The 18484-nt window shown below is 39.8% G+C and overlaps 1 protein-coding gene across 1 annotated transcript in view; it reads right to left on the bottom strand.

The window, feature by feature from the left end:
- CCDC7 (coiled-coil domain containing 7) overlaps positions 1 to 18484 on the bottom strand; it is a 394100-nt gene that overhangs the window by 164372 nt on the left and 211244 nt on the right. Inside the window, exons 24-25 of the mRNA XM_032259671.1 lie at positions 16901 to 17014; positions 12481 to 12588 (exon numbers count right to left, since the gene is read on the bottom strand). Of these exons, the coding sequence (XP_032115562.1) occupies positions 12481 to 12588; positions 16901 to 17014 (222 nt within the window). The remainder of the gene's footprint in view (positions 1 to 12480; positions 12589 to 16900; positions 17015 to 18484) is intronic.

Genomic DNA, 18484 nt, shown 5'->3' on the forward strand with positions numbered 1-18484 from the left:
TAAGCAATGAACTTGGATATTTACCTGAGAAGATTCTAAGTAAAGTGTTTAAGGCACATCTTGGTTTATCTTTTCTGTTATAGTAAGAGGCAAAAGGGAAAGGGATAAATCAAAGAAGGAATTGTTAAGCAAAAAGAAAACAGAATATGAAAATTCACAAAATCTTCAGCCTATTAGTATTGAAAATATAAGAAAGCACACTGTAGGCAAGGTATGGTGGCTCATGCCTATAATCCCAGCACTTTGGGAGGCTGAGGCAGGTGGATCACAAGGTCAGGAGTTTGAGACCAGCCTGGCCAACACAGTGAAACCCCGTCTTTACTAAAAATACAAACATTAGCTAGGTGTGGTGGCAGGTGCCTGTATTCCCAGCTACTCAAGAGGCTGAGGCAGGAGAATCGCTTGAACCCAGGAGGCAGAGGTTGTAGTGAGCCGAGATTGTACCACTGCACTCTAGCCCAGGTGACAGAGCTAGACTCCATCTCAACAAAAAAAAAAAAAAAAAAAAAAAAAAAGCACATGTAGAAAGAACACCAAGGATATGACTGCACAACTATTTGCTAAATAGATATGTGAATTGTGGATCTAATCAACCATCTCAGCAAAAATCCTGACAACCTGAACTAAAGGGGATAGAGAAAAGATAAAATAGATTTTATTTTAGATTAAAATAAAATCAGATTGCTAAGATTCTATAGACAGGAAATGGGTCAATAGAACTATTCTGCTGCAATTGTGTTATCCATCAAGAAAAAGAAACAATGACCCCAAGGATGGTTCAAACGCCAGTGGGGCTTCCACTGTCACCAAGAGCCCAGAAGACACAGGCCAAAGGGCTGGGATGTTGCCTCTTCTGTTTGAAGAGGTGGGCCACCACCCAGATTGAAGGAGGCAGGGCCATACCCCACTAGGCCCAGAGGACAGGGCACTGAGCCAAGAGGACTACTTTCAAGTCTTAAAATCTAATGAAATTTACCCTGCCAGATTCTGAATTTGTTTGTAAATTGTGACCCCTTTTTTTCCTTCCAATTTTTCCCTTTAGCAATGGCAATGTCTGTCGTATGCCTGTCCATTGCATTTTGGAAGCAGACAATGTGATATCTGGTTTTATAGGTTCATAAATGAATAGGAATTTTACACAGGATGAATCATACCCCAAGTCTTTCCCATAACTATCTGAATGATCTAAATGATGAAATTTGGAGCTTTGAGTTGATGATTCTTAGAGAAGATTTTGGAATTACGTTGAATTTTTGGAGATGTTGTGATGGAGTGAATGCATTTTGCATATGGGAAGACGATGAATATTTGAATAGTGACCCCTATCTTTCGCACATAGTGCCTCAGAACCATGATTTTATTTGGAAATAGGGTCTTTACAAAGCTAATCAAGTAAAAATGAGATCATTATAGCGGGCTTTAGTCCAATATGAATAATATCCTTATAAAAACAGGATACATAGATAAGAGACAAGCACATGGAGAAAAAGTTGTGTGAGGATGAAAGCAGAGACCAGAGTGCAGCATGCCCAAGCCAAGGAACACCAAATATTGCTAATCAACTACCAGAAGCTAGAATAGAGGCATTTAACAGATTCTTACTGACTGTCCCTCAAAAGGGTCGGTATCACCAACCCTGCTGATACCTTATATTTACGTCTAGCCTCAAGAGCTCTGAGACAGTAAATTTTAATTGGTTAAGCTACCTAGTTTGTGGTAATTTGTTATGGAAGCACCAGGAATCTAATACAAAGAAGAAACAGGCATTGTTCTTTGGCTTGGGGTCTGAGGCCAACTTCACCATGCTTACCCAAACACAAGCATGCATGGGTTCCACTGGACCACTAAAACCTCCATTGTTAGGGCCCCCACTACTGAATGTATAACTGTATAGATATAGTCTTAGTATATTCCTGCTTGCATTCGTTCCCAAACCCTAAAGAAAATTGCTGTAGCTAGGGCCATTTTGTGGCACATGTGGGAACCATGAATTTACCTAATAGTACCTAGTGCTATTGTCTACCAAAAAAACCCCATTAACTAGGGGAGAAAAGATATAACTATTTCATTTCCGACCTTAATAAAGCCAGTTTCCTATGAGACTAATTTTCCATTCATGGGGCCTGTGTACTGGCCTTGGGTACACATAGAGACTCAACTGATTATTGGCAGTTCATTGCTTTAGTGAAGTCCTAAGAACTGGCAGTACTGACTTTGTGACTATCACAGAGACTATTGCTCAAGACAAAGAAACTGTATACAACAACTGACATCACAAATACTCTTTTCAGTATCAATGTTCCTGTTCTGACCTTCTGCTATATTGAAGACATTTTCCTGGTGGTCCCAGACACTACCAAACAAAAACTATTGCCCTGTTGATCCACATACAGCAACACAGCTAGCCCAAGAATATAGACAAGGTACAAAGACCTAAAATCCAAGTGAAATCCAGGGTATGATCTAGAAAACGGCATAAGGTCTTACTCCAGAGAAGACAATTGCCAAGCTTTTGGCTCATTCTAACCAAACAAATATAAAGAAGTCCCAGGGACTATTGGGACTATTCAACTATGAGTACCTTCACATCACTCAGGCAGGGATCTAGATGACACCCATATATTGTGTTACAAGTAAGGCTGCCATTTTTGAGTGGAGTTCTGACCAACAGGATTGCCTGGAGTCTTTCAAATGGGCCACGCTGCTAACTTTAGCCTGAGTCCTTGTGATCCACATTCGCCTCCGAGTTATAGGTCTCAGCAACTTCTCTGTTCACCAATTAGAACCTATAGCAGAAGGACACTGTCACATAACTAAGGTGCCCACTGGGTTTTTGAACCCATAATCTCCTAGAATCAGCTGAAATATACACATTCTTCATGAGACAAATATTGGCCTGTTATTGGACATTGGTACATACTGAGTCTATGACTCAAAACCATGAAATAGTGTTATAAAGTTCAACCAAAGGTTATCAATTCTTGGCTATTGTTTTTAGTTATCTTGGGGTATTTACATATTAGCTCACAGTATAAAATATCTTTTTTTTTTCTTTTTGAGTCAGGGTTTTGCTTTGTCACCCAGAGTGCAGCATAGTGGCATGAACATGGCTCACTATAGCCTCAACCTTCTAGACACAAGCTGTCTTCCATTTCAGCCCCCCAAGTAGCTGGGACTACAGGCATGGGCCACTACATAGCTAAGTTTTGTAATATATACATATTAGACACAGGGTTTTGCCATGTTGCCCAGGCTGGTCTTGAGTTCCTGAGCTCATGCAATACACCTACCTCAGCTTCCCAAAGTGCTGCGATTATACAATCATAGACCAAAATTCCTGAAGTTACTACTGAGCATTTTGGGGAGAAACCAAAAAGCCTCTGGGGAACTTTTAAGTAGAGTGCACAGATCATCTACAAGAGTTTGAGGACCATCAGCTAGGCCAATGAGTCTCAGAAAGTGCAGTGAATGCCACAGACTGCTCTCAGAGAGTTCTAAGAGAGGTTTACATAAGCTTCTATGTTCTTAGGGCGATCATTTATCCTCTAGTCCACAGTTTTCTTTATTATTATTATACTTTAAGTTTTGGGATACATGTACAGAATATGCAGGTTTGTTACAAAGGTATACATGTGCCATGGTCTTTTGTTGCACCCATCAACTCGTCATCTACACTGGTATTTCTATTAATGCTATCCTTCCCATTGCCCCTGACCCCCCAAAAGGTCCCAATGTGTGATGTTCCCCTCCCTGTGCCCATATATTCTCATTGTTCAACTCCCACTTATGAGTGAGAACATGCAGCGTTTGGTTTTCTGTTCTTGTGTTAGTTTGCTGAGAATGATGGTTTCCAGCTTCATCCATGTCCCTGCAAAGGACATTAACTCATTCTTTTTTATGGCTGCATAGTATTCCATGGTGTACATGGGCTACATTTTCTTTATCCAGTCTATCATTTGGGTTGGTTCCAAGTCTTTGCTATTGTGAATAGTGCCACAATAAACATATGTGTGCATATGTCTTTATAGTAGACTGATTTGTAATCCTTTGGGTATATACCCAGTAATGGGATTGCTGGGTCAAATGGGTATTTCTAGTTCTAGATCCTTGAGGAATCAACACACTGTCTTCCACAATGACTAAACTAATTTACACTCCAACCAACAGTGTAAAAGTGTTCCTATTTCTCCACATCCTCTCTAGAATCTTTTGTTTCCTGACTTTTTAATGAGTGCCATTCTAATAGGCATGAGATGGTATCTCATTTTGGTTTAGATTTGCATTTCTCTGATGACCAGTGATGATGAGCTTTTTATCATATGTTTCTTGGCCTCATAAATGTCTTCTTTGGAAAAGTCTCTATTCATATCCTTTGCCCACTTTTTGATCTGTTTTTTTTGTTGTAAATTTAAGTTCCTTGTAGGTTCTGGATATTAGACTTTTATGAGTCAGATGGATAGACTGCAAAAATTTTCTCCCACTCTGCAGGTTGCCTGTTCACACTGATGATAGTCTCTTTTGCTGTACATAAGCTCTTTAGCTTAAATAGATCCCATTTGTCTATTTTGGCTTTTATTGCAATTGCTTTTGTGTTTTAGTCATGCATTCTTTGCCCATGTCTATGTCCTGAATGGTATTGCCTAGGTTTTCTTCTAGGGTTTTAATGGTTTTAGATCTTATGTATAAGTCTTTAATCCATCTTAATTTTTGTATAAAGTGTAAGGAATGGGTCCAGTTTCAGTTTTCTGTATATGGCTAGCCAGTTTTCCCAACACCATTTATTAAATAGGGAGTCCTTTCCCCATTGCTTGTTTTTGTCAGGTTTGTCAAAGATCAGGTGGTTGTAGATGTGTGGTGTTATTTCTGAGGCCTCTGTTCTGTTCCATTGGTCTATATCTCTGTTTAGGTACAAGTACCATGCTGTTTTGGTTACTGTAGCCTTATAGTATAGGTTGAAGTCAGGTAGCGTGATGCCTCTGGCTTTGTTCTTTTTGCTTAAGATTGTCTTGGCTATATAGGCTCTTTCTTTGTTCCATGTGAAATTTAATGTAGTTTTTTCTAATTCTGTGAAGAAAGTCAATGATAGCTTGATGGGAATAGCATTGAATCTATAAATTACTCTGGGTAGGATGACCATTTTCACAATATTGATTCTTCCTATCCATGAGTATAGAATGTTTTTCCATTTGTTTGTGTCCTTTCTTATTTCCTTAAGCAGTAGTTTGTAGTTCTCCTTGAAGAGTTCCTTCACATCTCTTGTAGGTTGTATTCCTAGGTATATTTAGCTATTGTGTGTTTTTAGCATGAAGTGGTGTTTAATTTTATTGAAGGCCTTTTCTGCATCTATTGAGATAGTCATGTGGCTTTTGTCATTGGTTCTGTTTATGCGGTGGATTACATTTATTGATTTGCATATGCTGAACCAGCCTTGTGTCCCAGGGATGAAGCTGACATCATCATGGTGGATAAGCTTTTTAGTGTGCTGCCGGATTTGATATGCCAGTGTTTTATTGAGGATTTTCACTTTGACGTTCATCAGGGATATTGACCTGAAATTTTTTTTGTTGTGTCACTGCCAGGTTTTGGTATAAGGATAATGCTGGCCTCATAAAATGAGTTAGGGAGGATTCCCTCTTTTTCTATTGTTTGGAATAGTTTCAGAAGACATGGTACCAGCTCCTTTTTGTACCTTTGGTAGAATTTGGCTGTGATCTGACTGGTCCTGCTGTTTTTTGATTAGTAGACTATTAATTCCTACCTCAATTTCAGAACTTATTATTGGTCTGTTCAGGGATTCGACTTCTTCCTGCTTTAGTCTTGGGAGGGTGTAGGTGTCCAGGAATTTATCCATTTCTTCTAGATTTTCTAGTTTATTTGTGTAGAGGTGTTTATAGTATTCTCTGATGGTAGTTTGCATTTCTGTGGGATCTGTAGTGATATTCCTTTTATCATTTTTTATTGTGTTGATTTGATTCTTCTCCATTTTCTTCCTTATTAGTCTGGCTAGCAGTTTATTTTGTTAATCTTTTTTAAAAAAAAAAAACAAACTCCTGAATTCATTGACTTTTTTGAAAGATTTTTCGTGTCTCTAACTCCTTCAGTTCTGCTCTGATCTTAGTTATTTCTTGTCTTCTGCTACTTTTTGAATTTGTTTGCTCTTGCTCGAATAGTTCTTTTAATTGTGATGTTAGGGTGTTGATTTTAGATCTTTCCCACTTTCTCATGTGGGCATTCAGTGCTATAAATTTTCCTCTAAACACTGCTTAGCTGGGTCCCAGGGATCCTATCACATTGTATTTTTGTTCCCATTGGTTTCAAAGAACTTATTTATTTCTGTCTTAATTTATTTACCCAGTAGTCATTCAGGAGCAGGTTGTTCAGTTTCCATGTAGCTGTGTGGTTTTGAGGGAGTTTCTTAATCCTGAGTTCTAATTTGATTGTACTGTGGTCTGAGAGACTTTGTTACGATTTCCATTCTTTTGCATTTGCTGAGGAGTGTTTTATTTCCAATTACATGATCAATTTGGGAATAAGTGCAATGTTGGTGCTGAGAAGAATGTATATTCTGTTGATTTGAGGTGGAAAGTTCTGAAGATGTCTATTAGGTCTGCTTGGTCCAGAACTGAGTTCAAGTCCTGAATATCCTCACTAATTTTCTGTCTTATTGAACTGTCTAATATTGACAGTGGGGTGTTAAAATCTCCCACTATTATCATGTAGTAGTCTAAGTCTCTTTGCAGGTCTCTAAGAACTTGCTTTATGAATCTGGGTGCTCCTGTAGTGGGTGCATATATATTTAGATTAGTTATCTCTTCTTGTTGCATTGATCTCTTTACCACTATGTAATGCCCTTCTTTGTTTATTTTGATCTTTGTTGGCTTAAAGTCTGTTTTATCAGAGACTAGGATTGCAACCCTGTTTTTTTTTTTTTCTTTCCATTTGTTTGGTAAATCTTTCTGCATGCGTTTATTTTGAGCCTATGTGTATCTTTGCATATGAGATGGGTCTCCTGAATACAGCACACCAATAGGTATTGACTCTTTATCCAATTTTTCAGTCTGTGCCATTTAATTGGGGCATTTAGCTCATTTACATTTAAGGTTAATATTATTATGTGTGAATTTGATCCTAGATGCTAGCTGGTTATTTTGCACATTAGTTGATACAGTTTCTTCAGACTGTCATTGGTCATTATATTCTGGTATGTTTTTGCAGTGGCTGGTATTGGTTGTTCCTTTCCACATTTAGTGCTTCAGGGGCTCTTGGAAGGCAAGCCTGGTGGTGACAAAATCCATCAGCATTTCCTTGTCTGTAAAGGATTTTATTTCTCTTTTGTTTATAAAGCTTATTTTGGCTGGATATGAAATTCTGGGTTGAAAATTGTTTTCTTTAAGAATGTTGAATATTGGCCCCGCTCTCTTCTGGCTTGAAGGGTTTCTGCTGAGAGATCCAATATTAGTCTGATGGGCTTCCCTTTGTGGGTAACCTGACCTTTTTCTCTGGCTGTCCTTAACATTTTTTCCTTTGTTTCAACCTTGGTGAATCTGACAATTATGTGTCTTGGGGTTGCTCTTCTCAAGGAGCATCTTTGTGGTGTTCTCTGTATCATCTGAATTTGAATGTTGGCCCCTCTTGCTAAGTTGGGGAAGTTTTCCTGGATAATATCCTGAAGAGTGTTTTCCAATCTGGTTCCATTCTACCTGTCTCTTTCAGGTACACCAATGAATTGTTAAGTTTGGTCTTTTCACATAGTCCCATATTTCTTGGAGGCTTTATTCATTCGTTTTCATTCTGTTTTCTCTGATATTTTCTTTGTGCTTTATTTCTTAAGTTGATATTCAATCTCTGATATCCTTTCTTCTGCTTGATTGATTCTGCTATCCATGCTTGTGTATGCTTCACGAAGTTCTCGTGCTGTGTTTTTCAGCTCCATCAGGTCATTTATGTTCTTCTCTATACAGGTTATTCTAGTTAGCAGTTTCTATAACCTTTTATCAAGGTTTTTAGCTTCCTTGCATTGGGTTAGAACATGCTCCTTTAGCTCCAAGGAGTTTGTTATCACCCACCTTCTGAAGCCCACTTCTGTCAGTTCGTCAAATTCATTCTTCATCCAGTTTTGCTCACTTGCTGGCAAGGTGTTGTAATCCTTTGGAGGAGAAGAGATGTTGTGGTTTTTGTAATTTTCAGCCTTTTTGCACTGTTTTTTCCACATCTTCATGTATTTATCTACATTTGGTCTTTGATATTGGTGACCTTTGGATGGGTTTTTTTGCACAGGCATCCATTTTGGTGATGTTGATGCTATTGCTTTCTGTTTGTTTTCCTTCTAACCATCTCCTCTTCTGCAGGTCTGCTGATATTTGCTGAAGGTCCATTCCAGATCTTGTTTACCTGGGTATCACCAGCAGAGGCTGCAGAACAGCCAAGATTGCTGCCTGCTTTTTCCTCTGGAAAGCTTCATCCCAGAGAGGCACCTACCAGATGCCAACTGGAGCTCTCCTGTAGGAGGTGTCTGTCAATCCCTGCTAGGAGGTGTCTCCCCGTCAGGAGGCATGGGCATCAGGGACCCACTTGAGGAGGCAGTAGGTCCTCAAGCCCTTAGCAGAGCTCAAGTACTGTGCTGGGAGATCTGCTGCTCTCTTCGGACCCAGCAGGGAGAAATGTTTAAGCCAGCTGAAGCTGTGCCCACAGCTGCCTCCTCCCCCAGGTGGTCTGTCCCAGGGAGATGGGAATTTTATTTATAAGCCCCTCATGGGGCTGCTGCCTTTCTTTCAGAAATGCCCTGTCCAGAGGGGAGGAATCTGGAGAGCCAGCCTAGCTACAGTGGCTTTGCCGTGCTCCGGTGGGTTCTGCACCCAGTTTGAACTCCCTGCTGGCTTTGTTTATACTGTGAGGCGAAAACTGCCTACTCAAGCCTCAGTAATAGTAGATGCCCCTCCCCCACACCAAGCTCGAGTATCCCAGGCTGACTTCAGGCTGCTGTGCTGGCATCAAGAATTTTAAGCCAGTGGATCTTAGCTTGTTGGCCTCTGTGAGGGTGGGATCCACAGAGCAAGATCACTAGGCTCCCTGGCTTTAGCCCCCTTCCTCGGCAATGAATAGTTCTGTCTTGCTGCTCTTCCACATGCCACTAGGATACAAAAAAAACTCCTGTAGTTAGCCAGGTATGGTGGTTCATGTCTGTAATCCCAGCACTTTGGGAGGCTGAGGCGGGTGATTCACAAGGTCAGGAGTTTGAGACCAGCCTGGCCAACATGGTGAAACCCATTTCTACTAAAAATACAAAAATATGTCAGGTGTGGGGATGTGTACTTGTAATCCCAGCTACTCAGGAGGCTGAGGCAAGAGAATCACTTAAACTTGGAAGGTGGAAGTTGCAGGGAGTCAACATTACAGTGAGTACCACTGCACTCCAGCCTGGGTGACAAGAGCGAAACTCAATCAAAAGAAAAAAACTACTGCAGTTAACTCGGTGTCTACCTAAACAGCTACCCAGTTCTGTGCTTGGAACCTAGGTCCCTGGTGGTGTAGGCACCAGAGGGAATCTCCTAGTCTGCAGGTTGCCAAGACCATGAGAAAAGCGTAGTGTCTGGGCCAGATAGCACTGTCCCTCACAGCATAGTCCCTCATGGCTTCCTTTAGCTAGGGGAGGGAGTTCCCTGACCCCTTAAGTTTCCTGGGTGAGGTGATACCCCACCTCCTTCTGCTCACCTTCTGTGAGCTGCACCTACTGTCTAACCAGTCCCAGTTAGATGAACTGGGTACCTTAATTGGAAATGCAGAAATCACCTGCCTTCTGCACTGGTCTCACTGGGAGCTGCAGACTGGAGCTATTCCTATTCAGCCATCTTGCCTGGGAATATAGCCCCTAGTTTTCTATCCAAGCTCCCACATTGATTCAAATTTGAGAACCAACAAAGGGCTTCTTACAGTATCCTGGCCAGCCACGCTGGTAGTCCCTTGGTAGCACAATGAGAACAAAAACAACAGATGATAAGATTGTTGACCAAACTCAGATTTCTAGGTTCATTTGCTTCAATTCTGCTGGTTATCAAGCCTCCTCATAAGGTCATATCAATCAGATATAGTCCAGATGTTAACTGGTAAACTTTCAGCATGGAAAACATGGCTGCTGCCCACATAGCAAACACTGGCCAATAGAGTGGTATAAAAATGGCAATCAAGTGTCCTCTGCTGCTCAATCTATGTGATGGTCTTCTAGAGGAGATCTATGAGATTGGTCACCAGACAACAGGGTCTCAAAGGAATATGATTGATGGGCCCTCCAACAGATAGTGAGCCACCAGGCACTACGGTCCATATGGTGATGTCCATTATGAACAGTATGAGTGCTATTTTCTCTAACTCTCTCAGTCAATCTTGAGACTTGAGTAGCTTGCGTCCTTGATGAAGAAAGCAATCTTATCAAATTTAGAGGGACACATTGTAGGGTCTAACATACAGATCCTTTCAAATTTTACCCTGATCTCTCATCTTTCATAAATGAACATAACTAGGGGCTAGGACAAGGTCTCTACGTCCCCAGTGGGGACCTGAGGACCCAAAGTTCCTTTGTTCTAGCTTCCAAAGTTCCCCAGCTATCTGTAATCAATGCGTAGGTTAAAACCTGGACAACATTCTACTCCTGGAAGAGGCATTAGACTTCCACAATGTTTATTAAATCATCCTAGGCAGTCTCCTAAAGTCACTTGCAGACAAGGATACTTTGGACCTGGCTTCCAAAGTTCCCCAGCTAATCAATGCATAGGTTACAACCTGGACAAAGTTTCACTCCTGAAAGAAGTCTGACCTGTCATCTAGGTCAAACTTCGAAGTGGGGGTGGGAAAATAATGACATTTCTTGGGCCTTTTGGTTACTGGTTAACAAATTACTGTGATCTCCACAATCCCTGACATGAGGATGAGGAGGAAACAAATAATTCTTTCTAGTTTTTAATCTTAGGTCACCACCAACAGGACCTCTTTCTAAACCAACAATGGGTGCCCTTTGGACCACTACAAACCTGTATTGTCATGGCCTCTACTAGTGAATATATTACTGGTTAAATATATTTTCTATATGAACCAACACTAGCATTTACACCCACCTCCTGATCGGATTTGCTGCAGTCCAGATATTTTTGTGGGATATATGGAAGATCATGACCTGCTAAACTACTGGCACCTAGTACCAATGTCTACCAAAACCAGTATTAACACTCTGGGGATAAAAAAGGAAATAATTTCCCTCATTGCTGAGCTTTAAGAGGCCAATTATTTGTACACTATTTCTACATTCAATAGACCCATCTGGCCTATGTGAAAGACCTCAGGTGCCTAAACCCTACACTGATAGGGGCTCTAAAAAACGTTAAGTGCTGCCTTTGGCACCAGTGGTACCTGACATTGTGACAGTTACAAAGGCTGTTGTTCAGGATGAAGGAACTTGATATGTACCAATTGACAAAGCAAATATCTTTTCAGCATTCCTCTCCATGAGGATGATCAGGATTAGTTAGCCTTATGTAGGATAGGTCGCAATACGCCACTACTATCTTTCCAGAAGGCTTCCAAAGTTCCCCAGCTGTCTGTAATCAATGCGTAGGTTAAAACCTGGACAACACTCTACTCCTGGAAGAGGCATTAGCCTTCCACACCGTTCATTAAATCATCCTAGGCAGCCTCCTAAAGTCACTTGCAGACAAGGATACTACCCAATAGGAATCAGATGCTCTGTTCACTTACATGCAGCATGTACTATGCCATTATCACCAGACAAGGCACAAGGACCTAAAGCCCAAGTAAAATTCCAGGGTAATTTGTAAGGGCTATGGTGTTCCATTCCAGAGATGATGACTGTCATGCTTTTGGCCAGCTTTGACTCCAGAAGTAAAAATAATGTGAGCAATCGGTGGGACCATTGATTTGCTGCCAAGTTCACATTCAAGCCACAGAGACCGGACAGCAACCTCTATCAGGTTACCATAAAGACTACTACCTTTGAGTGGGGCTCTGACCAACATGATACCCTGGAAATCCTTCTATTGGCCACCCTGGCTGCCCTTTTCCAGAACCTATCTGATTTCCATTTGCTGCTTCAGTTACAGGTCTCAGCAATACCTCTGCCTGCTGATTGGAACTACCACAGATCAGAGGTGCCCATAGATGGCCAGAGTCAGCTGAAAGGCACCCATCTTTCATGAGACAATTATTGTCCTAAGATGGATACTGAGAACATAAACTAAGTTGCATAATGACATTATGACAAGAAATTCTGACCAAAACATATCAATATCTTTGTTTTTGTTCTTGAGTTATGTTAGAGTTTAGCTTAGAGTATAAGTCTATAAAATATATGTACTCAATACTTAGAATATAAGTTTTCTATAAAATATGTACTCAAATACATAAGTATGAACCAAAGAAAAAAGTTGAGATTAATTTACAATAATATAAAATAGCTATCATCATTATACTTACTACTACATCCTTCTCTAGAAGTTTCTTCTTTCTCCAATTGCACCTGGATTTTTGACACTGAATCTTGATTTTTAAGCATAGGATTTTCACCAGATTCTTCATCATGAGCTATGTTAAGATAGAAATTTAGTCCCTTACCAGACAAATAAATTTACTATGAAATACTAGATTTCAAATTTCTAACAAGTGGAAGCAACATTTCCTCTCATAAAGTTGTAAGTAAACTACCTTAATGCTAGATCTGACATGAAAATGATGAGGAAAGTTTCAATGTGTGTTGAAGATGTATTATTATTTCATAAATATTCCTAGGTATTAAACGTGTTTTATATTAATCTCTACTTTCCTTATCTATATCTTAGGTTAATACATAATCAGAGACCAAACAATGAAAATGCATATGCTCAAGGTCATTCATTACAGTGTTATTTGTAATTGCAAACTATCCAAATCCATTGATATTTTCAAGCGTAGGAGACTGACTAACAGATACACACACACACATGCACACACACACGTATATATACATGTACACGTATACTACAATGATATAATATCAATTGTGGCATATGTGTACATGAACATATATGGTAAATGATATGGTACACATGGCTGTACATACAGTAAGAAGTTCTCCTCCCATCTGTGCCGATACATCCTGTCCTTGCCCAATGTCATTTTGTGGGAAAATGAAACATTGATAAGAGTCAGTGACCTTTCATGTTTAGACTCTTGCTTATGTTGTTGCAGTAAGTGAATAAAGGTTTGTTACTTTCAACTTGGCTTGTTCTCTTAATTGATCACCTTCACACTTGGCAGCTCTCTTGGTGACAAAGGGTTGTGAGCAGGGTGGGCAATTAAACACAATGCATTTCTGGAAAAGCAAAAAGCATGCAGATCCCCAGGACATTTGTGGGAGATGCTAGAGTTCATGAGACCTCTTGGGGGATACTAGTGGATCATTTGCAAGAGTCTGTCCCATGATGCACTCTGCCAGCCCTATCAGTGGGTCTTGGAAAATTCTGCTAACATCATGGGGCACTCTCAGAAAGTGGTAGCAGATTGTTTACATAGCTTTTGGGTTCTAAGGGACACCAGTGGTCCTTCTCTTTAGCCCTAGACTCTCAGGCCAAGATGCATGGTAGGTCAAATTAGAGATCCAACAGAGCGCCTCTGAGAAAGTTAGAGAAGCATTTCCTTGGCCACTGCTATTGTCCCCTGGAGATGAGACGGAAAGTTTTCAGAGAACCTGTGAGCTAATTTGCAGCAATAACTGCTGTTAGTTCCAGAGAGGTATCAGGCAATGACAGACAGCCTATGACCCAGCAAGGAATTGACAATCATGGTTTAAATAGAAAGAATGGAGAGCCCTTTGGGATTGTTTTCCTTTGTGACCTAAGAGAAGACCTTAGAGGCATGGGTTGTTTGCCTGCATGATGAAAAAAATAATCCTGTTAAACTAACTTAGTGCTACCTTGTGGGTTGTGTCACTCTAGAACCCATCCTTTAGAGTGCCATGACAGCAGAGGTTTTGCTCAAGGAGGATAAGCAAAGTGGGAGAATGAGAAGGGAGCACCCAAGCCCATCTTTTTCAACTGGGTTCTATTTGGGTTCCGACAACTTCGGCACATTCATGCTATCTTCCCTATGACTAAAATACATTTTTAGACCATGGTTGCAGAGGCTATACAGCCCTGCAAACAATACTGGTGGTCTCGTGGTCACTTGCTTGAGAGTGAGAGCAATCAATGATGAGAGTGAGAACAGTCAATGGTAAGATTTTTAATAAGACTCAGATTTATTCGTGTCACTCCTACTGGTTATGGAGCCAAATTAAAATTAAACCTCCTCTAAGGTTAGGCAAATTGCTCAGCAAAATAATCTAGATCGGTGTCCCCAACCCCAAGGCCACGAACCATTACTGGTCTGTAGTCTGTTAGGAAACGGGTCACACAGCAGTAGGCGAGCACTGGATGAGTGCAGAGTCCTCTGTATTTTCAGCTGCTCCCCATCACTCACATTAATTACTTCCTGAGCTCCGCCTCCTGTCAGATCAGCAGCGGCATTAGATTTTCACAGGAACAGAAACCCTGTTGTGAACTGCACATGTGAAAGATCTAGGTTGTGTGTTCTTTATGAGAATTAATGCCTGATGATCTGTCATGGTCTTCCATCAGCCTCACATGGGACTGTCTAGTTCCAGGAAAACAAACTCAGGGCTCCCACTGATTCTACATTATAGTGAGTTGTATACTTATTTCATTACATATTACAAAGTAAGAATATAAATATAAGTAATAATATAAATATGCACAATAAATGTAATGCACTTGAATCATACCAAAACTATCCCCCACCTCAGCCCTGGTCCATAGAAAAACTGTCTTCCATGAAACAATTTTTGCTCAAATTTTGTTCACTTTCTCTGGTGCCAAAAATGTTGAGGACCACTGATCTAGATCATAATTTTATTCACTTACTGTGATAGTGCAAGCAACAGTCTAAACATGACAAATTCCTCAGCATGGAAAAAGCGGCTGCTACAAAAAAGCAGAGACTCCATGAGAGACAGCAGCATAAAAATAGTCACTGGGCACACACTCCTCAATGATCTGGGTAAGGGCCTCACCAAAGAGATCTCTGGGTTTGGTTACCCAACAATAAGGACTTATAAAAGAAGATTAATGGGCTCTTCACCAGGGAACTCATGGCCTGGTGGTAGTGTGCCATCATGGGCACAAGGGCAGCCTCCTCGGGTCTGCCTGGTGCTGGCCCCTATGAATAATACAAATGCTGTTCTCCTCTTCTCCCAGTGAATTTGGCCAAAAAAAAAAGACTATGACATGGCCAATGTCCCTATGTCCCTGGTGAGGAATGGAGGCCATATATCAAAGTTAAAGTTCAAAGTGAACATGGAAAATTTCATTTCTTGGGCCTTTTGCATAATAGTGCACAGGTGACTGTGATCCCCAAAATCCCTGGCATGAGAATTAGGAGAAAATAGATAATGTTCTCTGGTTTTCAGTGAGAAGCCACCACCACCAAAATCCTGATCTGACTACAGGTAGTTCTCTTCAAGCCACTATATACTTCCATTATTATGGCACCCATTATTGAATGGGTTATTGTTAAGACGTATTGTCTATGTCTACCCCTTTCTGTATTCACCCCCAATCCCTGAGGGGAATTGTTGCAATTAGGACCATTTTAGTGGGGGAATATGGAAGACTAAACCTGCCAGACTATTATAACCTAGTGTCTTTGTCTCTTAAAAACACTATCAACTGTCTTGGGGATTAAAAAGTCTTCATTTCTGTGCCTAAGGAAGGCAAAGTTCACCATCTGGCCTTTGCTTAAGGCACTGTGTACCTGGAAACTTAATCGACTAATGGTGGCTCAATCTCATAGTTCTGTCTTTGACACTGTTGTTACCTGGCTTTATGACTATCATAGAGGCTACTACCCATGCTGAGGGAAATAGTTATAAAGCAATTGACATTGTAAATGTCCTTTCTGGCATCCTTGTCCACAAAGATGATCAAGATCAGTCTGTCTTACATTAAATGGGCTTCATTACACCTTTAATGTCCTTCAAGGCTTCCTTCCTTCCACTCCCAGATGAAGTATTAGCCTTCCACTATATTCATCACATCCTCCACCAGGCCCAGACAAAAACACCACCCACCAAGGGCTAGATGCTATGCTGACCCACAGGTGGCAACATGGCTGAGCCATTAATACAGACAAGGTATAAGGACCTAAGACCCATGTGAAATTCCTGTAAATAAACTGGGAAGAGATGGTATGTTTCACTCCAGAGGAGACAATTGCCAAGCTTTAGTCACTCTCAGCCCCAAAAAATAAAAGGAAAGCCCAGACTGGTGCTCTCACATTCCATTCATGGGTATCTTCATGAAACCATCTATCAGGTTACCAAGAAGACCTCTACCCTTAGGTGCTACCTAAAGATAGAATGCTCTGGAGACCCTCCAATGACCGCACAGGTCGTTTCTCCCCTTGCCTTCTCTGATACATTTTGCCATTCGAGTTACACATCTCAGCAACCTATCTGTTTGCCAATTAGAGTTTATGACAGAAGGATACCACCACAGGTCCCAAGGTTCCTGTTGAACAGTTGGGCCCATAATCTCCTACAGTTGGCTGAAAATAAACACCATTTGACAGATTAATGATTTTATTGGGTCCTGGTAGACACCGAGCACATAAGCATGCCATAAAATTCCAAGACTGGAATTTCCAGCCAAATATTATATGGCTTTTGTTCCCTAGTTATTTTAAGGTATTCAGACTTTAAACTTCTTTGAACTGTATGCTCAACTACATAGTCATGAACCAAAGAAAAAAGATCTAATGAGATTAATTTTTAAAATTTAAAGTTACCTATAATTATTATACTTACTACTATGTCTTTTCTCTATGGGGAGTTTTTTTGTTTTTTTTATTTGCCTTTCAAGTTTTGACACTGAATCTTGATGCTCAAGCACAAGATTTTTGCCTGGTTCTTCATCGTGAGCTACATAAGAAGATGCATTTAGTCTCTTAATGGAAAAACAGACCTATTGTTAAATCTCTAGATGTCAAACTTATCATTGTGTAGTGAAATTTTCTCATTTTGACAAATTTGTAAGTAAATTACCATAAATCCAGATGTGACATGAATACTATAAGAACATTTTTAATGGCTGCATGTTGAAGCTCATTATTTCATAACATTTCTAGGCATCTAATATATATTAGTCACTAGTTTCCTTAGGTTATTTATACTTTAAGTTAATACATATTTACAGAAATAAAAATAAAAATACACATGTAAAATGTTATTATATCACATATGTAATTGCAAAATATTAAAACCACATAATGTATAAAATACAGTAAGTCCTCACTTAATGACATTAAAAGAATCTTGGAAACTGTGACTTTAAGCAAAATGACATATACTGAAACCCATTTTACCATAGGCTAATTGACATAAACAAAAGTTAAGTTCCTACAGTATATTTTTTGTAGCATAAACATCACAAACTTCTAAATAAAGACCCAAAATACTTCTAATATTAAACACTAAAACAAATGTGAGCTATACATAGAATTAAGAAAAAATAATAAAAACAAGTAAGGTAATTATTTACCAAATTTGTGGTTAATCAGTGAGTGATGGTTGTCATAGTGGTGGTGAGTTAAGTCAGGGAATAAATTCCTTGATTTATTCAAAAGAATAAATCAAAAGCAAAACAAAATTATAAGGAACATCTCCTCTCATCATGCAATTTAAAAACAATCACAAAATGTGGCTTACAGAGTGCTTTTGTACTGCATGGTTTATTGTCATGCATTCGTATAATTATTGTCTACTTTATGAATATTTATTTTACAATAATTGCATTCATTCATTCATTCATTCATTTTCCAACCGACTTATTCCAGTAAAGGGTTGCAAGTGGTTGGAACCTATCCTAGCAGCTCAGAGCACAAGGTGGGAACGAACCCTCAACAGAATGGGTGTATTCAGACACATACCCACACTCACTCAGACAGGGACCATTTAGACACACCAATTTGCCTAACATACATATCTTTGGAATGTGGGAGAAAATTGGAGCACTCGGAAAAAATTCAGGCAGACACAGGGAGAATGTGTCAACTCCAGACTATGTGCTTGGATAGGAATCCATTTTTTTCTCATTAACATTATAATCAAACCATGTTGAATAAAATGATGTTATTCAAGGACGTGTTGTACTGCACACTATGGTAGTACATATGGTAAATAATGTGGTGTAAACAACTGTAAGTGTAACTGTAAAACAAATTAAACATGTCTATAGATCGACTTGAAGGGATTTCAAAGAATAATGTGAAGGAAAAAAATATCTACAAAGGGAAAACCTTGAATGCCATCTTTGGGGAAGGAAGACAAAGAAATGAGAAAAAAAATAGAGAAGGAAATAGAAAGATAGTTATCTTTACTAAATCCCCAGTC

Source organism: Sapajus apella, unplaced genomic scaffold, assembly GCF_009761245.1.
Source record: "Sapajus apella isolate SASKATOON/1434 unplaced genomic scaffold, GSC_monkey_1.0 scaffold111, whole genome shotgun sequence".
NCBI classification, from domain to species: Eukaryota; Metazoa; Chordata; class Mammalia; order Primates; family Cebidae; genus Sapajus; species Sapajus apella.